Source organism: Carlito syrichta, unplaced genomic scaffold (genome assembly GCF_000164805.1).
Source record: "Carlito syrichta isolate Samal-C Ts95f unplaced genomic scaffold, Tarsius_syrichta-2.0.1 Scaffold309114, whole genome shotgun sequence".
Taxonomy (NCBI): Eukaryota; Metazoa; Chordata; class Mammalia; order Primates; family Tarsiidae; genus Carlito; species Carlito syrichta.
Genome location: NW_007253210.1, coordinates 130,894 through 158,693, shown reverse-complemented (window position 1 = coordinate 158,693; position 27,800 = coordinate 130,894). Strand labels below are relative to the sequence as shown.

General features: G+C 39.8%; 1 protein-coding gene across 4 annotated transcripts in view; it reads left to right on the top strand.

Moving 5' to 3' along the window:
- The window catches only part of CHRDL1 (chordin like 1), a 114,915-nt gene that overhangs the window by 79,553 nt on the left and 7,562 nt on the right, over positions 1 to 27,800 (top strand). For all 4 annotated transcript variants that reach the window (XM_008066804.2, XM_008066808.2, XM_008066806.2 and 1 more), the window contains 3 exons: positions 12,507 to 12,574; positions 19,688 to 19,856; positions 23,350 to 23,559. In XM_008066804.2, the coding sequence (XP_008064995.1) occupies positions 12,507 to 12,574; positions 19,688 to 19,856; positions 23,350 to 23,559 (447 nt within the window). The remainder of the gene's footprint in view (positions 1 to 12,506; positions 12,575 to 19,687; positions 19,857 to 23,349; positions 23,560 to 27,800) is intronic.

Below are 27,800 nucleotides of genomic sequence, written 5' to 3'. Positions count from 1 at the left end.
AACTACTTGGGAGGCTGAGGTGAGAAGATAGCTTGAGTCCAGGAGTCTGAGGCTGCAGTGAGCTATGATCCTACGACTGCAGTCTAGCTTGGGCAACAGAGTGAGACCCTGTCTCTAAAAAATAAATTAATTTTCAAAAAAGATGAACTAAGATGGCATCCAGTACTAGGAGAGGGCCTAATACAGACTTATTGGTTAATAAATGATAACTATTATCATTTATATAGTAATTGCTTTATTTATTATCCTAGAGCTAAGTAGAATTGCACCGCTCCTTTATCTCTGATAGTTTTGCCTTCTTAATCTAAATAGATAGAACTTATTTCTAGTCTTTCTTGTGGTAACAGATCCTGGGGCTAACCATTTTTTCTACAGTTCCCTTGTCACAATTTCAATTTCTTTTCTTGTTAATGTCCTCAGAAGCAACAGATAAAAGCTGGCTATTACCAATCATGCATTGTCCCTTAATATACATGATAATTCATTAAGTTCTTTCTCTGTAATTTCTTCCCCAGCCTGAATATACCATTTTCTTTCATCTTTCCTTATAAAGACTAAATCCTACACTTTTATAAAAATTGTTGTTCTCTCTGTGCCTCCAGTTTCTTTATATCTTTCAGTTGTATGTAATGTGGCTGAAACTCCTTTGAAGTTCTAATTTTCGAAGCACCTAGTTATTTTTTTGTGCAGAAATGATGTTCTCACAAAGGTATATCTTGAATAAACATATTTCTCCTACAGCAGGGAACTCAGACACTTCTCCCCTATGCTGGCCACCCTAACTGCAGGCCAAATACTGAAGAAATAACCTTTTGAGTGCTGAACTTGCAAACCTTCATATAAAGGGCTCCATTGAAACAGCTTTTCTGCACTGTCACCAAACACTAACGTGTGCCTTTCTTCCTGGGTCAGACAGGATTCCTAGACCCAGATTGAATCTCAGCCCCAGCCTCAGTTGTTTGAACATGTCTTTGAGGCTAGGACAGTTAGGAGAGTGTTGGCACGATGTGTGTCATTGCTGGCACTTCGGCAAACCTCATTAGTACTGGAAGCTTAGTGCAAACAGCCACTGGAACCTTAAGGGAAACTTTATCAGAAGAAAAAAATCTCATCAGAGGTTATACTACTGCCACATTCTGGGCAGACCGGCCTCAAACCCAAACCCACACCCAGATTTCCCCCACCGTTTATCATTTCTGCTTCCTGTCTCCTGCCTATCTTGCCAAAGTAACAGGGAAGGCTATGTACTTGGACTCTAGACAAGGGAGAGGTATTTGAGGGTAGGTTATTGACTGTATTGAAGGCCAAGTTCTTATTTGGTAGATGGTGTATATTATAGCACTTACTATGTGCCAGGCAGTGTTCTAAGCACTTATGTGTGGAATAACTTATCTGATCCCCACAATAGTAGCAACTATCTATACATCCATTCGACAGATGAAGAAACTGAGGCAGAAAAGTTAAGGGATACATGCTAATAAGTAGCAAAGTTCAAATTTGAACCTGGTCAGTCTGGTTCCAGAGTCCCAAGTTCTTAACTGGTTTCATTTTTAGAAATAGGACAAGGGTCTCTCCTAGAGCCGGGGAGTAAAGGGAGAGAGGAGACATGCATGGCACATGGGATAGGAAAATACTTGTAAGAGGGTAACCACACCACCTCTCTTCCTCCATCAAAGCCTCAACTTACCCAAAGGGGACTGCCTTCATCCCATCTTTCTCTCTCTCTAGGCTTAAAGAGTCTTCAGTGTAAATGTCTACCTTCTTTCATTCAGTAGGCATTTAAAAGTTAAGCAACCACTAAGTACCTGGCACCACACCACTGCTAGAGAGACAATGGTAAACAAAAATGAACAGAAAACCTGCCCTTCTGGAGTTGTAATGGGGAAGACATTTACCATATAATTATATAAGTAAATATAAAATTGTGACTGCCACATGCTACAAAGGACAGGAGTTATAAAAACGAATAATTGAGGGGGGTTGACCTAGGCAGAGAGGTAAAGGAAGACTCCTAGGGCTATTTCACTAGCCTTAACTCACACCCCCTTCCTCCTTGCTCTGTGCACTTCAGTGTGAAGGAAGATTGGCTCAAAAGTTAGGGAGATAACTGGTGGCAGTCCTATATTCCCAGCATCTCCAACTTCTGATCCCATCATGAAATTAGCTCCTCCCCAAAGCTGTAGGAGTCCCTTTAATGTTCTTTCTACATTGTACATGCTGCATAATACTCCAGTTTAGAAAATTTCTTCTTAAGAAAGTACTTGATCATGTTGGTCAGTGGCTATCATTTCTTCCCATATTTCCAAACTAAATTCTCCAGCTTGCTTTTAAAGGCTTTCTGTAAAACAATCTGATCCTTTCTTAACCTACTACCCAGACTCATTTTTCTGACACCAACACACACACCTTATTCCTTAGGCTGGCTGATCTCTTTGTACTGTAACATGCCATGCTTCTTTTTACCTTCCTTCCTATTAAGCACCTCTTTTAAACTTTTACTCCCCCCAAGCTTGGAGTAGCTCCCTTCCTCTTTATTATCTATTAAGATTCCACTCCATGCCTGTAGTTTCATCTACTCAGAACACTGAAGCAGAAGGATCGCCTGAGCCCAGCAGGTTGAGGCTGTGGTGACCGTGAGCATGCCACTGCACTCCAGTCTGGGCAACAGAGTGAGACTCCGACCAAAAAAAAAAAAGATTCCACTCATCTTTCAAGAACCCAGGTGAAGGGGCACCCCTTCTAACAGTGTTGCCTATGCTTCATTGATTTTTTTTGACCACCTTCAGAGATTAGTATGGTTCAGAGTTCAGCATTCAAAAATCTTGTCTTATAACATTTATCGTCTTGTGTGTCTTGGCTTCTCAACTGGGAAACTGTGAATATAGGAGCATCTTTTCTCTACCCCCTGTTTATCATATATCATGCTGATGAATTTATTAAAAGCAAAGAGAGCACACTCACAAAAAGCCTTTGACAGTGTTCCAGCTGCAGGGCTGGTAGGAAGGCAGGAGAAGTGTCAGAACTCAATTTGCTCAACCCAATCCCACCCATCCAGCATATCTCAAATGAGCCCAAAGAGAAAATGGAAGTCTCTTTTTATGAAATTGAGATGATTCTGCTAACTTCTTCAAAGTAACTGAAACTGGAAGCAAATGCTTAAAAGTAATTTGTCAGTGTTCAAGACAACTGCTATTTTACCCAAGACTCTTGGTTTTTCTTTCCAAAAAAGCAGCAAGATTCCACCTCAGATGCCATCTTGGCTAGAATCCGGGGATCTTGGGTGAGGTGGTATGTGAGATACTTTACTTTTTGCAAACATTGTAAAAGTCTACAAAATTTTTCAAAGTTTTCAAAATCAAAAAAACTGGGGAAAATAACAGCAATTCCAAATATAGATCGTCACAAATCAAGTCTCGAGTTGTTTTTGTTTTGGCCCACATTTTCTGCAGAAACACTACCATCTCCTGGTCATGAAGATAGGAAGGAAACATCGTTAATGAGAAACACTGCCTAAAAAAATAAAAGATTCATCTTGCATAACTGAAACCTTATGCCAATTGATTAGCAACTCCCTATTTCCACCTCAAGGTGAATAAGTTGTAGAGATCTGCTGTTCAACGTTGTGCCTATAGTTAACAATATGGTATTGCACACTCAAAAACTTGTTAAGAGGGTCAATCTTATGTTAAGTGCTCTTACCACAATTAAGTAAAATTTAAAAACCTAAACTCTATCGTTTTTGAGTTAGCATGTTCTCACCTAAACTTCAAAATACAGTCAACTCTCAATATTCTTGGTTTCTGTATCTGCAGATTCAACCAACCACAGGTAGAAAATAATTCTTAAAAACACAATAAAATAACAACAATTAAAATAATACACATTAAAATATACACAATACAGTATAACAACTATTTACATGCCATTTACATTGTATTAAGTATTATAAGAAGTCTAGAGATGATTTAAAGTATACAGGAGAATGTATGTAGATTATATGCAAATACCACACTGTTTTATATCAGGAACTTGAGTATACACAGATTTTGGTATACATGGGGCTCCTGAAAGCCATCCCCGAAGGATACTGAGGGATGACTGTATATTAAAATACTCTGATCTTTTCATAGCTATAAAATAGTCTGACCACAATTAGTAATCCCTTTTCAAAAAGTGAACCATTTATATCCATGAACATGGGGCTGTCTTAAAGAGATTTTCCATCTTTACCCACCTGTCTTCTTCTAAATCCCAACCGGAACCTTTCTCCTTCATGGACACGTTCCAGATTGTTTTTGTTCTCTCTCCATCCCTTGTACTCAGAATTTATCTCTACATGCTTACTGACTGTCCTAGGACCTTCGCCCCTCTGAGCTCATTATGTTCCTTCTTGGCATGTTTCTTATGTCTACAGTATTTCTTCCTGAACAGAAAGTCCTTCAGACAGTGGATAGGACAGCACTGACTTTTATATTGAGCTTAATAAATTAATAGCAGTGATCAGTGATTCCTAATTGGTCATCTGGGCTATCCTGTCAGGGTCAATAATGCCCCATCCTGTTTGCGGGGTTGGAGGCCTTTTTGTGTGTATATGTGAGTCTCCTGCTACTATTAAAAACAAAAAACAAAAAACAAAAACAAAAAAACAAGGAGTTCCCAGCGAAGCATTTCAGAGCAATCATTCCTTCACTGGTGGTTAAAGCCACTTTTCCTTCAAGCTTACTCATTCTAACTACTACAAGGAGTGACAACTGCCTAGAAACACCATTGGTTGTGCCCATTACTCACATTAGAATAAGCTTTATGAGCTTAGACTCCAACATTTATAGAAGTCAGTCTGATGTGTTGACTGACATTGCAAACAGAGAAAAAGGTTACATGAGAAAGAGGAGCAATGTCAGACAGAGGAATCATATTTGATTATTACCCACACTGCAACTGTAAGAATTCACAAAGTCTGGGTCTCCACAGCCCAAGTGCAGCAAAAAGCTAATATAATTATTCAACTGATTCAAGCAAAGAGGTGGTATGACTACACCCACTTTCTGTTTGACTTTAGCTATTAAAAAAACCACAATTTATGTCCCCCATTCCTACCAACTAGTCCAATCCTCTTTGAGTAGGTCAGGAAGCCAAGTGGTGTTCATGGAAAGAAGAACCCTACAACTGACTTCTTCTCATTTGCAGGTTGATCAGGCAGTTAACATGGTTAGGCCGTTGAGTTTTATCTCTGTTTCCAGCTTTTTATTTTCAGTTCATAGATGTGGTATCACAGAACTCTACTTTATTTGAGTACTTGGATTTTTAACACTCTATAACTATGTAAACTGCACTGCCTCCCAGTGAAGCTGATATCTGTCCTTCAAAGCTCACTTTTAGCCAAGAGAGAAAAGGGGTTTTAATTAAGATGCAACCTCCTTTTCTAAAAAGATGAAAGTAGAGGACCAGCATAATTATGAGAGAATCTAAGCTGCTTAGAAGGTACAAGCTAAAGGAATCTCTGCAGCCATTTTCAAATATATCTTTAGGACCCCGTCTTCTGATAATTTAGAAATGAAATGATTCCCTTTTAATGTATGCACATACATTTTCTTTTTGCTAGGCTTTGTTTGTTTGTTTAATCCAAACTCTTTCCTCTTTTAAATACCTAGCACACTTGTGGAAGTCCCTTAAGCTTGGTCTCTCCCCATGTGTAAGCTACTCTTGAGGAGGAGAGGAAAAAGGTGGGAAGAAAGGGGAGGAGGAATAATAGCTAACATTACTGGACACCATGTTCAGTAATCTGTTTCAAGTCACCGTTTCAAGCACTTTGCATATACTGATTCATTTAATCTTCACAACTCTATGAGGTAGGCATTAGGCCTCCATTTTAGCAATAAAGAAACCGAGACGCAGACAGATCAATTCATTTACCCAAGGTCATACAAGTAGGAAGGGGCAGAGCCAGGATCTAAACCCAGCCTATCTGGCTCCATTCTGTTCTCTTAGCCATTACATTATACTGCCTCTCAACTTGGGGAAGCAGAGCAAGTTTGGGAACTCTGTTTTTTTCTGAAGCTACTGGGAGGAAAAGTCTATGTGATGACTCTCTTCCCAGGGGTCAGATATGGAAGAGTCCAGCAGATGCATTGGGACTACTCCAGGAAACAAAGACTCCATTTCTAACCATCAACTTGGATTTTTTTAGCTACATACCTCCATTGAAAGAGCGTAGTGTGGGTCATAAGCACCATCCAGATAATAGTTTCTTTACTCTTTCTCTCTTCTGATTCCCTCCTGCAAACACATGCATTCTCACAATGCACTTTTAAAAAATTAAGTAGTTCTGATTTTTCTAGATAAATGCTTTCATACTCATCTTCAGATTTGGCTTGCTACTGTTGGCAGGAATTCCCCCATTGTCTGTGTTTTAGTATTTCTCAAGCAGATACTTTGTTAAAAATGTTAACAGCCCAAACAATAAAGTGCTTTATTTGACAGTAAAGTATTTTTTTAAAGAAATGACTGTCCACTTTATGACTGGAAGACTTCTTGTAGTACTACATATATTTACCAGAAGCTGAGATGTCTGTCAATGGAGAATCCTTATACCAGTGTTTATAAAGCTTCCCTCAAATTTCTGTACATTTGCTCCCTCCCAGCAGAATTTGTAGAATTAGATGTTGGCAGAGGCCCCCTGAGGTCATCTGCTTCTACATGCTCCTTCATCTCCAGCTTGGATGTGTAGTACTAGTGACAAAGTACTAAGCCGCAGAACCTGGCACGTGATAAGTGAAGATTTCACGATGGGTTTCTTCCTCCCTGCCCTCTTCCACTTTGCACTGATTTTGCTGATTTCAACTTGTCCCTCTGCAAATACAGAGATCACTTCCCCTGTCTCGGGAATTAATTTCATTTCTCTCTGCCTTTTGATCAGAATGACTATATACTTTTCATTTCAGTCAAGGCATTATTGAAAGTGAGAGGGAAAGTCTTAATCATTCTGCCTGCCAGAAAACTAGGCGATAAAACTGGGTTGTCTGGGATAAATCGGGCCCTATGGCCACCCTATTTTTAATGTCTTATGTGGTTCAGAAGTGGCCACATGCTGGCATAATTTTGCTGTCTGGGGCTTATCTTCATGGGTGTCTGAGAAAGTCCTTGTACACTTGGTCCTTTTGAGAGGACAAGATTTACTTCCCTGGCCTGCTCAAGCCAACCAGAGATTAATGGAAGTCATGGGAGTTATAAACAGTCTGAATTTCAGCCTAGTTTTTGACCATATTTCAAATACTTGTTCTCCATTTTCCCCATTACCAGAAAGCCAAGCCATTCCAGCTCCATAGGGTACCACTCAGAGTATAATTGAGGTTTGAATAAACAACACATGTGGCTCTTAAGGTTAAATGAATATTGTTTGACATACAGTACACTAGAGTTGTTTTTCATTTTGGTTTTAAAAATTGGTTAAAATTACATCTTGTTACTTCTCGGAATTAACTAGAATCCATCTGTCTCCATTAGAATCACTGTTTTTTTTTGTTTTTTGTTGTTGTTTTTTTTTTAAAAAAACCTTGGCTGAATGAAAGAGGCTCCATCTCACTCAAGAAAATTTGTTCAGTAAATCAGAAAAAAAACAAAGAAACTTTTTGAGGAGGGGTTATTAGTGCCTACGCTTTTCAAGATATAATATGTAATATTATAAGTGGACATACTTATTTTCAGCTATCCTGACAGACCATAGTCAAGTCTAAAGAACCATTTATAGCCATACACACACACACACACACACACACACACACACACACACACACACACACACACACACACACACAGTTTCAGTATCCCTTATCTGAAATGCTTAAGACCAGAAGTGTTTCAGATTTCAGATTTTTTGGATTTTGGAATGTTTGCATTACATTTGCCATTCCCCAACTCTCCAGATTTGCAACCCAAGAGTCATCATTGTATACTGTTTTCTCGTTTGTCTTCTTCTTCTATAAAGCTTTGGGATTCTGACTGGACTATAAGTATTTAAAGACACTCTTTAATTAAGAGTCCTTTAAAAACTCTAGAGTCTAAATGCAATAAATTGAATTTCTCAGAAGGCCATGCTAAGTACACATTTCATGTCAATAACAGTCATTAAATCTACATTTAAAAATTTGATGAAAAGAGCTAGTCTATTATTTTTCTTTTATAATTTGTTTTCTCTCTTTTGGCTACTTAGGCTTGAAACCACATCCTATAGCTTTGACCTGTTGTGTTGCTGTTTGCTGATGTATCTGTTTTGGTTTCTAGTCTTCTCTCTGGTCCCATACTTTATTTAGCTCAGAGCCATCACTGCCTGCTAAAATAGGGCCAGTAATTCTAAGTTCATCCCCTTCAGTCACTGTCAATGACAGTGCCATTCCCCAACTCTCCAGATTTGCAACCCAAGAGTCATCATTGTATACTGTTTTCTCGTTTGTCTTCTTCTTCCATCGTCAAATCTTCCTTCAGGGTCTTATTTTCTTTTTGTCTGCAGTAGTCTGATTGAATCCTTCTTCTCTTACACAGATGTTCATTTGACCTGTCATAATTACTAAAGCAGCTTCCTGGTTGGCCTCCCAGATTCCAGTTGCTCCCCAACTAGTCTACACTCATTGTCAGAATACGCTTCCACAGATACCAATTTTTTCCATAGGACCCTTTACATAAAAATCAATAATAGCACCAAATGTGAATTCTTTGACCTTTCTGTAAAGCCCTATGAAGTTTCTATGAAGTAAATGCAGCAATTATTTACTACCCTATTTACTTCAACAGCCCATTCCCCTTCCTTCTACCCTCCTTCCTCCCTTCCTTCCTTCCCTTATTCTCCCTTGCCTTCTCCTTTTTCTCTCTTCATATGCAATTACCAGCCCTATTTCTTTTGTTTCCACATTTGAAGTTTCTATTCAAGCCACACCTTTCTTGCTGTTCCAGGATGTGACTTACTATTTCCAAAGCTCTGGTTTTTCACAAATACCACTCCCTTCAGTGGAGATACTCTCTGCTCACATCACTGTTTCTGTTCTGCAGCATCTACTTCTAAAAATGTGACTTACCAGTTCTTTTAGGAAGCTTTCCACGATTATATCTGACTGCTCACTCCACACATTCTCCTAAGCACGTGTATTCCATTTGTATTTGCTGTTGTTGTTTTGTGTGTGTTTGTTTTTTTAGACTGTTTACTATATTGATTTTCTATCACCCACAACTTGGGTATAAATGTCCTGAGGGCAAGGGCCCTCTCTTTCTTCTGCTGTAGTATCAGGCTTTCCACCCAAGAGGCATTCAGTGCATGTTAACTGACTCCTGGGTATTATTTTCTAATCACAAACACAGGTGAAATCATCTTTGCTTTTACAGTGGTCAGAGCTTCCACAGAAGTCTGCTTTCAGTCTACCATTTTTACTCAGACACGAAATAAACAGGAGAGAAGCATATAATATTGGCCAAGCACTTAATTCTGTTTTTTTAACTGAAGTTCAATTCAGTACATACACCCAGCAATATAATACGCTAAGTACTTTAGCCCAGTTATTTTCAAACTCCCACATGCATCGGATTCCTCTGAAGGGATTGTCAGACCCAGGCCACTAGCTCCCACCACAGAGTTTCTGACTTAGTAGGTCTAGGATGGGGTCTGAAATTTTGAATTTCTAACGAGTTCCCCAATGATACTGTGGATTCAGGAAGCACACTTTGAGAAGCACTGATCTAGGGGATAAAGAGGTGATCTAAGACCTGTCGTTTTAAGAGATTTACAGTCTCATCAAAGAAACAAGGAAGGCTCAGGGAATATTTAATAGCAGTAAATATTGTACATTGTTTTAGTATTCATTTATTCAACAAATATTGAATGAGTACTATGTGCCTGGCATTATTCTAGGTGCTAGAGTTACATCAGTGAATATAATAGACAAAAATCTTTGCTTTCATGGTGAAATTCTAGTGGGGAGAAAGCAGACAATAAACAAAATAAATAAAATATATAAAATGTAAAATAGTGATAAGTGTTAAGGAGAAAAAGAAAAAAGGAGGGATAATAAATATTGGGAGGGGTTGGTATTTTAGATAGGGTCATCAGAGAAAGTCTCCCAATTCCAGCATTTGATAAGTATTTGTTGAGTAACTATCGTGTATCAGGCACCATTACAGATGATGGCTCTTGGGAACCAGGAAATCTGGGGTTTTAGTGTTAATTCTCACAAACTCATTAATTGACTATGAATGACTGCTATGACTATAAATGGGAAGGTAATTTCAGAAGAAGAATAACATGAGCACAGAAGCAAGAATGGGAGTTGCATGTTCAATGGAGAGCAAGGAAATCAAATGGTTCCCATTGTAGAGGAGCTGAGATCACTGATGAGGTAGGTTTTCAATAAAGATGAGGTGAGGGCTGATTGTAGAGAGTCTTGGGAGGGAACCCACTGAGGATTTTGATCAGGGAATGATACAATTATACAGTTGAAATGGTATGTTAAGAAGATTAACCTAGCAAACAGAGTTGAATCTTCAAGATTCATCATCTTTTCTGCCAGATAATCATTAAATCATGAAAAGTTAAAGTCATACTTTGTTATATAAGTCACTGCCTAATTCTAATATTACTACCAAACTATGTTTAGGTCTTTTTCAAGCCCCAAAAGCCAATGATATTACATATTTTTTTCTAATAGTGCTACTACATGCTTGAATCAGTAACTTGTTACTATTAACTTATTTATTTTTCTTTTGAATCCAAAGGGTGCACGTGCAGGCGTGTTACATGGATATATTGTGTGATGGTGGGGCTTGGGCTTCCATGGAGCCCATGACCCAAATAGTGAACGTGGTACTCAATGGGTAGTTTTTTAATCCTTACCTCCTCCCTCCCTGCCCCCTTTAAAAGTCCCCAGATGTGTTACTATTTAGATTTAGGTTTTTGAAAGCTTGGAAGATGAATCAGAATAAAAAATTATTAATACGGGCCAGGTGCTGTGGCTCACACCTGTAATCATAGGACTTTGGGATGCTAAGATGGGAGGATGACTTGAGGCCAGGAGTTTGAGACCAACCTGGGCAACATGGCTAGACCCTGTCTCTACAATACAATACAATACAATACAATACAATACAATACAATACAATACAATACAATACGATAAATAGCCAGACACGGTGGTGCACTCCTGTAGTCCCAGCTACTCAGGAGGCTGAGGCAGAAGGATCATGTGAGCCAGGAGGCCAAGGCTGCAGTGAGCATGCCACTGCACTCTATCCTGGGTAAGAAAGTGAGACCTCGACAAAAGGAAGGAAGGAAGGAAATTCTTAAATACGTATACTTTTGTGTATTCCTTGTTATCTTATGAAATATATAGTTGAATATTGAGTTTATCTTCAGCCACATACATAATTTGAATAATACTCTTTTAGAGTGGTGCAAACATCTTTAAGACAAGGCTCTTCCCATCTGCTTGTTTGCTCCTAGGTAACACAAGGTAATAGTCTTGGAAATTATCTTCTTGTTTTTTAATCAGTTGAGTAATATCCTCATCTGTTTAGTGTTTGTTGCTCTTAAGACTGAAAGTAGAATCTTCCTAAAAGCAGTTGCTTTGGAAGACAGCAATGGTCAAAGGGTTTTCTGTCTAAAGACTGGATCATATAGACCTGGAGACAGGTGTGTCAGGCAAAAATGAAGGGAAGCATCTTGGATAATTCCAATCATAGCATGTTTTACCTTACCTTTCAGATGAAGTCATAACTTCTCAGAGACCTAATGGTGAATTTAACATATTATGACAGACCAAATCCTCAAAACTCATTGTTTAAGTGTAGTTTAAATATAAGTTAAATAAGACCTGCAAAATGCTTAACTGTCATGTACAGAAAAATAAGTAAAAGTGATCATGATGGCTATATTACGGTGGAGAGTGATTATTTTCCCTTTTATTTTCCAAATTCTGGATAATGTTGCTAGATGGTCTGTTTAGAAAGTGATAACTTTCTTCAGAGTTGTTTTGAAAAATAAGGCACACCCACAGAAATTTTTCAGGACTTTTTTGTTGTTGTTTTTTTGAGTCAGGGTGTTGCTCTGTCACCCAGGCTAGAGTGCAGTGACATGATCATGGCTCACCACAGCCTCGACCTCGTGGGCTCAAGCAATCCTTCTGCCTCAGCTTCCTGAAGTAGCTGGGACTACAGGAATGCACCACTATGCCCAGCTAATTTTTTAATTTTTATTTTTTTATAGAGATGAAGTCTCACTGTATTGTCCAGGCTGCTCTCGAACTCCTGAGCTCAAGCATTCCTCCTGCCTCAGCCTCCTAAAGTGCTGGGATTACAGACATGAGCTACTGTGCTTGGCATTAGAGCCATTTTTTGAGGGACGGCCACAAGAGCTAAAATGTCTTGAGATCTTTGGGATCATAGTACCAAAAATGCTTCTGGGTTACAAGGGTGATAGTTTTCCCTTCTATGTATGTATGATTCTTTCTTTATTTCTTTTTAATAAACAGGGGATGGAGAATTGTCGTGGGAACATTCTGATGGTGATATCTTCCGGCAACCTGCCAACAGAGAAGCAGTAAGTGTGAATAGCTCAAATAATTCAACACTCCACAACATCAGGCCAAGCTTTCTTCTCCCCATGGCTACTATCCCAGCAAACCCAAAAAAGGGCCTATTTCTAACATCATTTTTCCTCTCCTTTCTCAGAAGTGTGAATTATATCATCACCGACCTGTAACCATTTAAGTGTACCATATAATTGGTAACTGGGGCCAGGACATGTACACAAAGAAACCATAGCCCAAGCCCTTTATCCAGATCAGAAATTGATACCCCTTCAGGATGACTTGCCAAGTCTTTATGGCCTCTGTAAGGAAGGCAGATCACTACCTTGTACTCAAAAGTGAGAACCTTCTGTGGTTGTAAGGTAGCCTGCCCCATCCTTTTAGTGGGATTTGGTGGGTACTCTGGACATGTCCACATAACCCCCCCAACCTTTAGGCTCTCAGTCATACAGTTGGAAGAGAGTAAAGGTAGCAATATGGATTGTCCTCCTTTACCCTGCAGCATCTCAGTTTTGTTCTTGACACTGATCTCAGAATAAGCCTCACAAGTAGGCATCTCTCTATGTATAGTAATAACATTTTTTGTTCCTTTGTATTTTGAAGTAATCAACACAACAGAATCCTTCTCTTAAAAATATATGAGGGGGACCCCCAAAAAACCAGAATTATCTTTTGGAGAGTGGGATCCTTGTAGTACAGGCTTCCCCTACTAGGTAAGTGTTCTAGGAACCCATTGGCATCAGTGTACCAGCTAGCATTGTTTTGAGAGGCTGCATTTGGCTTCAGTGAAATTTTTTTGGAGATTCTTTCAGTGTGTTTGCCCATTTCGTGATGGGTGATTTAGAAGCACACCTGCCCACACCACACTGAGTGCTCAGCAATTTTCGACCAAAAATGGCATTATCCCCATACTCCACCCTCCCTATTCACCCAATCTCACCCTGAGCAACTTTTTTTTCCCCCAAATGAAAAAAGTCCTCAAAGGGAAACGTTTTGCTCATATGGAAGAGGTGAAGCAAAAAAAGAAAAAAGAAAGAAAAAAAAAATGACAGAAGCACTAACAAGCATTAAAATGGATGAGTTCAAAAACTGTTTTGAGCAGTGGAAAAAGCATCTCGATAGGTGTATTGTGTCAAACGAAGAGTACTTTGAAGGTGACTGAAGTTTAACCATGTAAGAATGAATACAAGTTTTTTAATAAATAAATTCCAGTTTTTTGGGGGGTCCTCCTTTGTATGTCTAAGAGTTATACTTTAAACTTCTTAAAATCTGAAAAAGATATTCCAATTCAAAAAATCTATCATATTAAAGAACTCATAAAAGTTTTTTGTTTGTTTGTTTGTTTTTTGAGTTGGAGTCTCACTCTGTCATCCAGACTGGAATGCAGTGGCCGCTTCTGGCCACTGCAGCCTCAACCTGCTGGGCTCCGGCAATCCTTCTACCTCAACCTTCTGAGTAGCTGGAATTACAGGCACGCACTACCACACCTGGTTGATTTTTTAAAAATTTATTTATTGTAGCGATGAGGTCTTGCCAAGTTGTCCAGGCAGGTCTCGAACCCACAGGCTCGGGCAATCCACTCACCTCAGTCTACCAAAGCGCGGGATTACAGGCTGAGCCACTGAGCCCGGCTAAAAGTTTCTAAAATGTGATCATTACACATAAATACATGTTCATTACACCCTTGTTTTTAAAAAAGTATACAGGGACATTCATCACAGCATTGTTTTCTTAAGAGCAAAACAAATGAGATAACCTAAATGTCTATTGATAGGGGCTTAGTTAAATATGCTCAATCCATGGGATACTGTATAGTTGTTAAAAAGAATATAGTACCTCTAAAAGTAGTAAAGTGGAGAGAACTCTAAGATAATATATTAAGTAACAAATCAAAGTGCTGAATGAAATTTTACACTCTCATTTCCTTATGTAAAAATTGTGTGTGCATGTAAGTAAAAGCATACAAAAAGATCTGGAAAGTCACATACCAACATGTTAAAGTGGTTATCTTAGAAGGGTGGAAGGGAGCAGGACTTTGACTTTTTACTTTATATCTTCTATTTTTCTTGATATTACTGCATAAGCCTCAATTCGTTTTGTAATAAATAAAATGTAAATTATTTTCTACAAACTTAGGAATTAGTTCTCATCATGCATTGGGTATAATGTGGGAGTCTAGTGGATTATAGGGCAGCCCTGAGAACATCGAGCATGTGAGGAAGGTGTTGATAGGGGATGCAATAGAATGGCCGATACACATATCACAGTGTTGCTGAGGAGGGGCTTTCTGGTCATCATATGGGCCACTTCTGACTTACGTGCACCTAGCTTGGCAGTGTGCAACCCAAAGCTTCAGCAGTGAGATGGAACAATTGCTGTTTGCTTTGCTGTCTAGCAGTGTTGTTTTCTGGACACTGCTGTTTCTGAATGAACATAGAAGACTTGAATAGGGAGTGGGGAACAGTACTCTGGACATCTCAAAAAAGCAGCATCCTGCAAGAAAGGGCGAGCTTCCCCGTTTTCTGGTTAATATAGACCCTGAGGAAAGAATTTCTCCATGTAGCTCTATATGCTTTATAGTGAGATTCCTTCCAGACCCTGACAGGAGATGAAGTCAGTCTAGTTTTCTGTGTTGTGAGTTTTCTTCTTTCTCAGCCTCGATTTTGTATTGTAGTAGAAAGTTGACAGTGGCTAAATTAGTGGCTGTCAACCAGATGTCATTCTAAACCAAATTTAGGGCTCAACCACCTTAAGCTATGAGGTATTTTCCAAGAGGCCCTCATGCTAAGCACTTGACCACCTCAACAACCTTCCTGGTAATGCCATTAATTAGCCTTTCTTCTTGACTTTGTTTTATGATGCCCCCAACTCCATTCCTTGTCTTTCAGCTTCATTGTTTTTTCCTAAGCTGCTAGTGATAAGGCTGGACTTAATCCAGTACTTCCTGTAGCAAAAGAGGTCAGGTATAGAATGCAGGGCCTTGAAATAGTTATTGATTTTCAAAGGAGTTCAAGACCTATCTTTAGACAAAAACATTTGGGTCTGGTAGACCAAAATGGCCAGGTGGTTCCACTTTATTATAAATAAATATTTTCCTTTGTTCTAAAAGGGATAGATATTGTGGGATATGATTTGAATAATAAATAGCATCTGTAGTAATGGAAAAATATATACCTGGCACATAGTAGGCACCCAATAAGTGTGTATTGAATGAGTGGACGTGGAAGGTGAAGTGAAATGTGTGTGGTGGGGGGGTAGGGAGGGACTTTTTATTAATTTTGATGCACAGGAATTTGTCTCAAATCGGAGAGAAATTCTTTAAATTTGTTGTTTGCTCTTGACCAGCCTATAATGAGAAGACAGGAGAATCCCTTCTGAATATCCTTTGTAGGCCCAACTTCCTTCGTGAGAAGAAACAAAAGGCAGTCCTAACTACATTTCCTATCCAGTAGACTGTTCTTTTCGTAAACTGTTCCTATTTACAGGGAACCATCAAAACTTTAGTTCAGCAGAAACACAGCTGATTGGTTTATTTTGCCAAGTGGTCTGAAAACCATCAGCTTAGCAAGTTTTACGAAGTGCACAGGAAGGGGAACCCGAGGTTCAAATATGACTCCTTTGTAAAAAGCTGAAACAGTTTTGTTTGATTTCCAGGTAATAATTTCACATGAAATAGTCCTCATGTCATTGGTGGGGGGAGCATGGTGTGTGTGTAGGGGAGTGGTTTATGGGAAGGGAGAAGTAGGCAGAGTGGAAAGCCAAAAATGCAAGCTCACATAATTTTGTTTTGGAAAACAGCCAAACTCTGATTTTTGTGCCCAGTAGATTATATTGAAGTTTAGAAAAGTGAAAGAGCTAGGGATAGAAACAACTTATGACAGATAAAAAACCATGTCTCATTTACATTGTCAGAACAACAGTTTGGGAAGGAAACTGGCCTAAGTGTCTTCCATCCAGGGATAGTCCTAGGTTAGTAGTGACAAAAATACAGTGTTTTAATGGCTGTGTGATTAGAATACATTCTGAAGACACTTTTTATATTAAACTTTTTAGTTTGAAATAACTGTAGATTCACCCACAATCATAGGAGATAATACTGAGCAATCCTGTGTGCTCTTTGCCCAGTTTCCCCCAATGGTAATATCTTGCAAATAGATAGTACAATATCACAACCACAAAGGCCCTTTTAAGGTCCGTTTTGGATACTGATGTTTTCCTGTCTCCACCGGTGTCTTAAACCTTAGGACAAGTAAGGAAAAAATTACTAGGAGCCTCCACATTGTGGGGATTTTTTCCAGCACCAGAAAAGAACTGCTTTAGAGTCACCTCAAAGCCTGAAATATTTCTCAGTCCTTCAAGTAAGTAAATCAAAAATCCCAGACTTCTGAGCAAAATAAAACAAAGCATAGCTATCTGGTCATTTCTAACATGTTTTGACCTGCTCTCTCAAGCAGCCTATTTGTAGCTGGTTTTTAAGATAAGCTCCGATTTCACTTATAATTCCAGGCCGTCAATAACCTTTTCTCCTTTGCTCTAAGTTACAAGGTCAGAATGACCCATGGTAAACCTCTTTCATTTGTTTAGCGGAGCAACTCTAAAAGAACCACTACCCTTAAATCAAAATCACACACCACCACCCCCTACTCCTAGCACTGAAACAGAAGATCTTTTATGTCAGTGATTCTCAACCCCAGCTTCAAGTTAGAGACTCCTGGGGAATGTATAAAAATCCTGATGCCCAGGCCTCCCCCCAGACCAATTACATAAGAAACCCTGGGAGTGAGACCCAAGCATCAGTAGTTTTTACAGCTCCCCAGGTGATTCCAATGCACAGTCAAGGCAGAGCACATGGCTGTGAATACTGCAACTGAAAGAACTTTTATATTGGAAAGAACTCTTTGGAGCAGCTTTTAACTAAATGTTTGTGTACTACTCATTTTGACTGGACATTCTCTCTTCCACTTTCTCCTCCTTCTCTTCTTCCTTTTCCTCCTTCTGTTTATCTTCACCCTACTCCCACTCTCCTTCCATCTTCAGAAGCACCCCCTTCACTGTCATCCCGAATAGATTGCCTCTCCTCCCTAGCCTGTTTCTCTGTCTGTAAAACAAAAGTCTTCAACAAAATGAGGTTCTAGAGGGGCTTACTGGTCTACTCTAAGTCATCTAATCAAAATCCCTGAGGGTTTTGTTTTTTGTCTTGAATCATTTTCCTGCCCTTATCATATGTCCAGAGTATGAGTTCCTCGTGCTAAAGAACAGCTTTCCATTTTGTGCTCACTATTGTGAGAGGACTTCTTGTACTTGCAGCTTATCCTGGGTCAGCGACCTTCTCTCTCTAATTCTACCCCCGTTGAACTACTTCCTTTTAGCATCAGTGGGACACCCATCAGCCAAATTGTCCTCTCTGTGTTCCTTTGGCAAAACTTTGCCAGACTCCAAAAAGGGCAGAACAGTCTGTAATGGCCTTTGTGGAATGTGAGTGATTATGGTAGAAACAGACGTATGAGCCATTATGGGAATGAGAAATATTTTGCACTGAGAATCCCATTTGGGTGCATAATAACAAATTGATGAAAATTCTTCTTATTTGTGTGAATTTTTGTAGCAGTGTATCAGCATGGGCTCTTCTTAGGTAGCGAGAATAAGGTTCTCTTGTAAAAGGCTAGAAAAGGTCTTCTTACTCTAGCTTCTATTGGCTCGCTCTTTCCCTCACCAGCACTCCCTTCTGCCAAGAGAGCAATAATACTTCCCAAAGCTAACTTTCTAAAATATGTGTATATGACACAAAACTTTAATCAATGTTTTATGAGATGGTGGGGTAAGGGGACTCCAAACTATATTCCTAAGCTTCTTTTATATTTCTATCACTGAATATAAGGATCTTCCTTTTTAATTGCCTGTGAAAAAAATTTTGATGGGCTTCCCCTCCTTTACTCATAACAATTGCCCTTAAACAGAATTAATATTTGGCTTTCAGCCATAAGGTTCCATTCTTCATTCATTCCATCTTCTTCTACTCACAGCTTACTTCAGCTTCTGGGAGAGGTGTGGGTAGCACAATAGTGAGCTCAACATGTGTCTTAAATTATTGCTGAAAGAGCAGTGGTTGGATTATTTGGACTATAAGACTCTAAGCTTTCCTTAGGGACCATAGTTTTGTTTAGTCAACAAATATTTGATGAATACCTTTTAGATGCAAGGCACTATTCTAGGCACTGGACAACAGGGGCTTACATGCTAATACCATTGTGTACTGTCAGTTTTTTAATCTATAAAATGTCTAGGTTGTCTGTGCCACGATGTCTGTCTTATGCCATTGCCTGAGTTTAGATTCAGTACATTTTATCAAAACTATACTTGATGCTGCTGATCTTTTCCTCCTGTCCAATTTACCCTATACATGATCAGGATTCAGTGCTTTGAAGCACAGTTTTGAATACATTATTTTCCTGCTTTAAGAAAACCTCTCAAAGATTTTCATGCCCTCATCTCATTTGCTTACCAAATAAAGTCCTCACCCCTTAGTCTGTCGTTTAAAGTCCTCCATGATCTGGCTTCAACCCACTTTTGGAATGCTATCCTTCTACTGTTCCCTTTTATGGACTCTGTGTTCTCTGCTACACCTTCTCAACTTGGAAATCTCTGCCTGGACTATTCTCCCACAAACTCTGCCTGTAAAAAGTCTGCCCACCCTTCATGGCTCAGGTCACAAAGCCTCCCAAATAGCAGCTCTTTTTTGCTATCTAATATGCAAAACACTTTTTACTTCTCCTGCAACCTCTGTAACATTCTTTCTTGCATTGCAGACTGCTGGCTAAATTCTTAAACCCGAATGTGAGAGTCTTGGGAGCCGCAAGGATACTTAGCGCCTTTTTTATTGTTTTCTTCCCCAGGAGTTTGTCTTTGAATCTAGTCCTGTCTTTTAGAAGAAGAGAGAAATACCTCAGATTGTTGCCAGTGCTGTTTTTACATGACTGAATCCCTATTTCTGTTGGTGTCTGTGGGCATGCAGCTAAGATCAGAGCTCATCACCATAAATCAAAATCATGGAATGGCTTCAAATATATATAAGTGCCATCTCATTGGTGGATTTTTGGACTGAATTTGTTCTTGTCATTTTACAGAGACATTCCTACCACCGCTCTCACTATGATCCTCCACCAAGCCGACAGGCTGGAGGTCTACCCCGCTTTCCTGGGGCCAGAAGTCACCGGGGAGCTCTTATGGATTCCCAGCAAGCATCTGGGACCATTGTGCAAATTGTCATCAATAACAAACACAAGCATGGGCAAGGTAAGAGACATCCTTTTTTTGTACACTTACACATCATGGCTTCAACGACCCTGGTCTTTAGAGGTCTGAAGCTGGGGAAGAACCTTTTCTCCCATGAATATCATATATTCACACGTGGTTCACACACTATCAAGTCTACAACATGAACAAGTGACTCCAAAGGAATCTTAGGACTTCCCTAAATGTATTCAGAAGAGCACAGTCAAGCTCCTTTTGTGTTTGTGGTGCATTTTTTTTCAGTTGCCCCTAGGGTTTGGAGATCCTTTGGGGAAATTCCTTGGGTCTTTAACAGAATGAGAGGCTGTTCCAGCAGGGCACCTGACATTCAAAGGTACTCTGTGCCAAATGCTTCTGAAGCTCTTATTCATACCTTAGAAATAGCAATTCTCATACCTCAGTCCACCCCAAATGAGTTTGGAGTTTAGAGTTCAGTACATCTTATTGAAACTATACTTGATGCTGATCTTTTCCTCCTGTCCAGTTCACCCTATACATGATCAGGAAGCTGATCTTCTGTGACTCTTGTTAAAGATATATATTCCCAGCCCCACCAGAGATTCTGGTTCATTGTGAAGACTGAGATTGTTTTTAGAAATGAGTAATCCTGTGAGAAATCCAGAAACCACCTGGCTGAGCACCAGAAAGACTGATCAGGTTAACACTGTATGCAGCCCACTCAGCCAACCAACTGGACACAGCAGGCACCCACAGTCATCCATGACCCCACATTTCTTCCTGCACGGCATTTTCTGGCCTCCACTACCCCCACCAGTAGCACAGGGGTTGGGGTAGGAGAAATTCATTCAAACAATTGACTGCTTCTTACTTTTTTAGGCAGCCTGTCAACCAGCTCATCAGAGCAAGAACTCAGCTGGTTTCTTTTTATGAAACCACAAACATGTTTTGTTTCCCTTAAAGGGAAAACAAATCAAAGGCAGTTCTCTGAATGGGTTAAAAGTAATAAATTATTAAACCAAATGATTGAATAACATGGGTGAAAAACAATCCGTTAAAAGAACTCCTACTATAAATCTCAACAAAGCTAGTCAAGCCAAAGCTAGTTGATCACATCTGTTACTGGTTAGATGTAAATTTCAGATTACAGATAAAAAAATTAAATTGCTTTTGAAGCTTACAGGCTTAAAGAACATTCAAAATAAAACTCTTAATGAAAAAGGGTGGTATATTAGATGAATTGGAGATATTTACTATCGATCTGTGTTGATTTGATATTTATTATTTTTAAGTTCCAAGTCATTCAGATGCAAGTTTATGAAATGAGGAGGAGGAGTTAGGTAAAGATACAGTTTGATTTTCAATTCTAAATTGCCTCCAATAGATTCCATTTGCTCTGAAAGTATTTCAAAGCCTTTTTTAAAAAGTGCAGGAAAATGGACTTTGAAAATCCCAAATCCCATCATTTCCACAAGGCTTCTTCAGGGCAGAGATTCATCCCTTGATTTTCTCCGTATCCTGCAAAAGCCCCAGCTGGTTTACATTTACTCATTTGCCCCCATTGATTTGGATGCAGCAGTTCTCCTCTGACCTTTCTATTATAGTTCACTGGAGAATCACTTGTCCCCACCCCCAACTCCCAACTCCCCAGCTGGATGATTCAAAATCATCTTGAGAATTTTTTGGTGGGGAGAAGACTGTGTTTCCCTCTAGAGAACTGATCTTACCCTTTTCCACTACAGAGTGTGGGCTCTCGCCCAGTCTGGACTGTTCCCTTTGTCCAAATGCTTAGGGAAGAGGGAACATAGCTATATAACACTGCTTCTCAGGATGGCTTACTGTTCTCCTAGCTCTCTTGCTAATGATGTGTTCCTCTGAGATACATCTACTTGTTTCCTTGTTAAAATCAAAGAGGAGAAGTGACAGGACTCCACCACTTTGAACTTGAATCCAGCCTAAATTTTCTTGAAGCAGACTTGTGTACTCACTTGATCACATTGTCTAGAAGGGAACATCACTGTCTGGGGAGAAGAGAGAAGAGGTTAGGGCAGGAGAGAGAACAGTATATCTGGCCTGTCTCGTGTGATCCTGTCCATGACCTTGAGCCTCACAGTTGAGGTCTCAAATCTCTATTCTATCTCACTGTAAGATTGGGAACCTCTCTGGCTTAGGTTCTTGGAAATCTTTACATGGATTGACCCATTAGAGTGCCCAGTACTCTAGCTGCTCTTGCAAAGGACAGGGGAAGGCAGCCAATATCATCCTTATTTTTTAATGTGACCCAGTGGACTTGATGAGAAAGAAATAGCCCAATGATTCATCCTTCTGAAGCTGTTGTCTTGCAGCCAAATCAGTCAATTCCTAGAAACGTCCCAAGTGGGGCTACTTCTCCCACCCCCCCAGCCCCGCCTGAAGTGATACAACACACCCTAGAGATGTTGTTGATTGGGATGCCAACAGGTCTCCCCGGGTGTGATGAGGTGATGAGAATAATGAGAAACATATCCAGTCCCAGTCATGGCTTGAAATCTCCACAGTGTCTCATTCTCAGACCTCTCCATTGACAGTTATTACCCTGGAGCCTAGCTCCATGCCTTACAGTAGGAGCCGGATATGTTTGGGGTTGATTTATATGGAAGTATATTCCTGTGGCCCCTTCTCTTTATAGGCCCCTCAGCCTGAAGCCCAGATGCCTTTTCTTTCAAGGGCCCTCAGATAACATAGAGTCAGTAACTTCACTTCCCACCCAACAAGTATCAGACTGGCTAAGGATCTCTGTGGAGTAGACAGTGGTTTACTGTAGCCAAATCTCTGGAGCCACTATGAGGTGAGAGACTGAGGAAATTGTCTGAAAATTAGAGGCATAAAAGGCTATCCTTTCTCAAGTTACCCAGGAGGCATTGGTCCATTCCCTTTCAGTCTTGTCTTAGTACATTTCTTCCCACACCAGAGAGTAGGCCAGCACCATAAAGCTCTGTGCACATATATATATTGGTGGATCAAACTCTCATAGCATTTGACATTCTGAATGGATTCGCTTCCAAATCTGGAAGAAACTGGCCCTTTGGGAAGAGCAGTAGTGTTTGCACCTAGCCTCCCTAGAAAGCACATCTCTCTAGGAAATATTCATGCCTGGAAGCATATCTACTTAGGCCACACAGATCTTCTATGGAACAGCAGATATTAACACCACATTCTACCAGAGATTTCTTATCAGATGTCCAGGACAAATAGAATTCTGCTTTCATGCATTCATTCATTCCTCCATGTAAAAAAAAAAATTATGGACTGCCTACTACATGTGTCAGGTCATTCGGGAGCATCCAGAGGCTGCTGCTGAAGAACCTGGAGAGCTGCTGAAAGTTGAACGAGGCCCAGGCTGTATTTTTGTCATAGAAATGCTCTGTAAACATGTCTCCACAGACATGACATGAACAAAGGGTGCTTGATGTGTTAAGGAGTTTAGGGCTTGGGTTCTGAGCGTAGGCACCCATGTTGGCTCTGTAGCTTTTAATTCCAGTTCTGTGTTCTCTTTCAGTGTGTGTTTCCAATGGGAAGACCTATTCCCATGGCGAGTCCTGGCACCCAAATCTCCGGGCATTTGGCATTGTGGAGTGTGTGCTATGTACTTGTAATGTCACCAAGCAAGAGTGTAAGAAAATCCACTGTCCCAATCGATACCCCTGCAAGTATCCTCAAAAAATAGATGGAAAGTGCTGCAAGGTGTGTCCAGGTAAAAAGGCAAAAGGTGCGTTGGTTGGAGGCCCTGCCTTTGGTTGAGTGAGATCTCCACATAGTCCTTCTCAACTTTCCTTAAACATCAGAATTATCATCAACCTGTCATTCTAATGATAGTAGGTCTAGTAATAATGAATTTCATTCTCTCTTCTCTTGAAAGACTGGAAAGATGGTTGCTTGGAAGAAATTTACTACTCTGAAATATACTGGGGATTTGCTTGTGTCTACCACACCTCCCATGTAGTCCTACGTGCTAAACTTATCTGTGCTTTTCTAAATAGTGGAGAATTTAGGTTATCATGATTATTAGGAAGAACAGTAACACTTTTGATTTATATCAAACTCATCAAAACACAATCGCATTCATTACCCTTTTGAGACAGGATGAGAGACAAATGAGTTATACTGGAAGGAGACCAGGTACTGGTCCAAATCTAAGTTGCTGAGTGACCTTGGAAATGTGCCATATCCTCTCTGGACCTCATCAGCCTTATCTGTACAATAAAAGTTTGGAAAAAATATACTTCTAAGCTTTCTCCTAACACTAAAATCCAATAATTATATTATTATTTCTCTTTCAAGGATAAGGAAACTGAAATGTATAGAGTAAAATGACTTACCCAGAGTCATGGAACTAATTGATAATAGTACAAGGTCTAGAACCCAGGTCTCTTCCAGCCGGTTGTCTTTTCTGGATCAGTAGAAAATGTTGACTGATTTAAAAAATGGCAAGTTGATCGTTTAACTTGTTATTTTATTTATTTTTTGAGTCAGGGTCTCACTCTGTCGCCCAGGCTGGAGTGCAGTGGCATGATCATGAGGACCACGGTTCATGGTATCCTTGACCTCTGGGCTTAGGTGATCCTTCCACCTCAGCATTCCAAGCAAGTAGCTGGGACTACAGGAGTGTGCCACCACGCCTGGCTAATTTTTTTTTTTAATTTTTTTTTTTTATAGAGATGAGGTTTCGCTATGTTGCCCAGGCTGAAACTCCTGGGCTCAAGCAGTTCGCCCACCTCAGCCTTCCAAAGTGTTGGGATTATAGGCATGAGCTACCACACCTGGCCTTATTGGTGATTTTAAAACATGAGCTAGATAAAAATATAGTTCATAGTATTGGAGTTGACAGAGATGGGCTAGATAACTAAGCATTCTAGCCCTGGCTTGCCACTGGTTTTCTGTGTGGTCTCAAACTAGTCAGTTCACCTCTCTGAACATCAGTTTCCTTCTTTGCAAAATGAGAGTTAGATGATTCCTTAGGGTTCTTCTAACTCCACATTCTAGGAGTTAGCGAAATTGTTCTCAAGCATATGAATTAATCATTTCTTATGCTTTCTGCAAAGCATTTTTATAAACACAGATGAAAACCAAACATTGTAAAAAGTTGGCAGAGAGCTAAATCTGAACATTGGAAGCCCCCAGAGAGCTTTTGCAAATACCCATGTCTGATCCCCAGGGACAGTGATTTGATTTGAGGTATGACCTGGACTTTGAAATTTTAAAAAGATCACCAGGTAATATTAATGTACAGAAAAGTTTGGGAACCAACACTGTAGGCTCGGGGTGGTTTATGGTCTTGCTACTCAGAGTGTGATTTATGAACCAGCAACACCTGGGAGCTAGATTAAAATGCTGATTCTCAGGCCCCCACCCCAGACCTACTGCATCAGAATCTGCATTTTAACAAGGCCCCCCAGGTGATTCTAATGCACATTAAAGCTTGAGAAGCACTGATTTATGGCACAAACAAAATCTTCCTTAGTGCTACAACCCCCATCTCCCAGAGTAAACAGATGGCAGGGTATGAAGAGGAAGGACAGGAGCTGTCTAATATGTAGAGAACTAGGGCATTATAATTTATGAGGAAATGTATTATGGATAGGAAGAAAGCACATTCTAAGGATGATATGGACATTGGGGCCACTTCCAAGTTTATGATCTCACCGGATTCCCATACCTTTTAGTGTCAGTGCTAGTTCTACCACTACAATTTTCTCTTCTGTCAAGGGTCTAACACCTATAGAAAAAAAGCAATGCAACAAGATAATTTCAGACAAAAACTAATAGTTGCCTGAACAAGTCACTATAAGAGAAACCGTTTCACTGTGTAATATTCCTATTTGAATCTCAGACCTTCAGACCAAATTCTATTTCATGTGTGCTTATGATTTTATTGATGCAGGTGATTCCAATAAAAATGAAAGAATCAAAAAGTTGTGAGAACAGGACATACAACAGCCATTGCCTTTAAAAACAATTGCCCTCTCAGATTGGCAATGTTTATTAGAACACTTGGCTAAACAATTTCACTTCTAGGAATCCTAAGAAAGTAATCAGAGGGATACACAAAGATCTACAAACAAGTTTTGCTGCAGTGCTGTTTACAGTAGTGAAAAATGGGAACAACCTGAAAGTTCACCAGTATGGAAATGGTTATACACATTATAGTATATGCGCATTGTGGAATATTAGTACAGCCATTAAAAATCATTGTAGACCAAGATTTAATGACATGAAAAGATGTTGACAAGATATTTGTTAAGTAAAAAGAGCAAGCTAAAAATCAATATGTATATTATGATCCCACATTTTATGTTAATAAAGAAAGTGTTTATACTGAGACCAAAAAAACAAAAAACAAAAAACAAAAAACTGGAAGGGCATATTGGAACAATGCTAACAGTGACCATACTTGGATAATTATGGGTAATTCTTACTTTCTTCTTTTTTATTTGTATTTCCTAAATTTTTAATAGTAAGCATGTATTACTTTTATAGTTAGAAAAAAGTAATAAAAGTTATCATTTCAAAAACTGCCCTCCAGCATCCCAACTGGCAATATATTGAAGAATCTGACCCACTAAACCAGTTTCTCTTGAAAAACTGCCTTTTCACCTTGCTCAAGTGTGTGGAGATAGATTTATTGGGCAACATGGAAGGAAAGAATTTCTGTCCCCTATATGTCTCTCAGTGGGCCAGACATGGGTATCTGCATGTTGAATGGCTCCTGCTAGTGACATTGTCTAAAAGTCACTATACACATAGCCCAGGGTACCTGCCCCAAGTACTCAGCAACTTCAGAGCATCATAGGGCATGTACTCTTTCATGCATTCAGTCTGGAAATATATATTAAGTGCCCACTGTGTGCAAGACACTGTTATAGATACTGAGAACAGAAAGATGAACAAGACAGACAAAGGCTATTTGCTAGCATGATCCTTACATTCCAGGGGAGAAGAAAGACAGTGAACCCAAATCAGTAAGGTAATTTTAGACTGTGATTAGTACTATGGAGAAAAACCAAACAAGATCAAGAGGTAGTGAATAGGACAGGAAGCACTTTCAAAAGAGTGGTCAGGGAAGGCACCTGCAAAGAGGTGATAATTGGAGTAGAGTCCTGTGTGATGTGATGGGGTGAGAAATGGGATGATTATGAAATCACTGGCCCCTTTAAAAAATGACACATCACACAGAGAAAAGGAACGAGGGGGTGAGGAGGGGAGAAGATGGAAGGAGAAAATAACAGTAAATTCAGTTTTGTTAAGGGAAAAGAGATCAATACAATTCACTGACAATCTAGCCAGAAGTTTCATTGTAACAAATGATTTCAGGCTCCTACAATAACAAATTTGGACCAAAGTAGAAGATGTGAGTTTCACCTCTAGCTCTTTGCTTTCCTCTGGTAGAGTCTGGCTTTGCCTTGCATGTCAGTGGCCATCTATAAGGTTGGGTAGGACGTCCACTCCTGAAGGTTCCCCAACTCACCTGTCATACCTACTATACCACTCCAATATCTGGAATTCCCATAATTACACACTTATCTTGGGTCATGGCACAAAAAACCCCTGTTAAGACTTACAAGCTTTCTGGGCTGGAATAGTACATCTCTTGCATCAGTCATCATCACTTCAATCAGGAATGGTTTCTCAGTTACTCAGTTCTGGAGGGCTCAGGACTGGTGCATTCTCATGGGAAGTGGGAATGACCAGAAGTGACTTCAAGAGTGGCATGCTTTTCCAAAAGAAAATGAGAGTAGGTGAACATGGAGTGATCAGAAAGCATGTTGAGGTGGAGAGTGTGGCAAGTGGAGGACGTTGCCAAATAGGTAGTTCTAAAGGTAAACTTTGCTTTTCTTAATATTTTCAAGTGCCAGCCAGAGTTGAGTCAATAACGAGCTTTGTTGTTTGTAGATCCCTTCAGTTTAGTAACTTAAGCTCTTGGGTGGTAGGAGTGGGGGTGCAGGATGACTC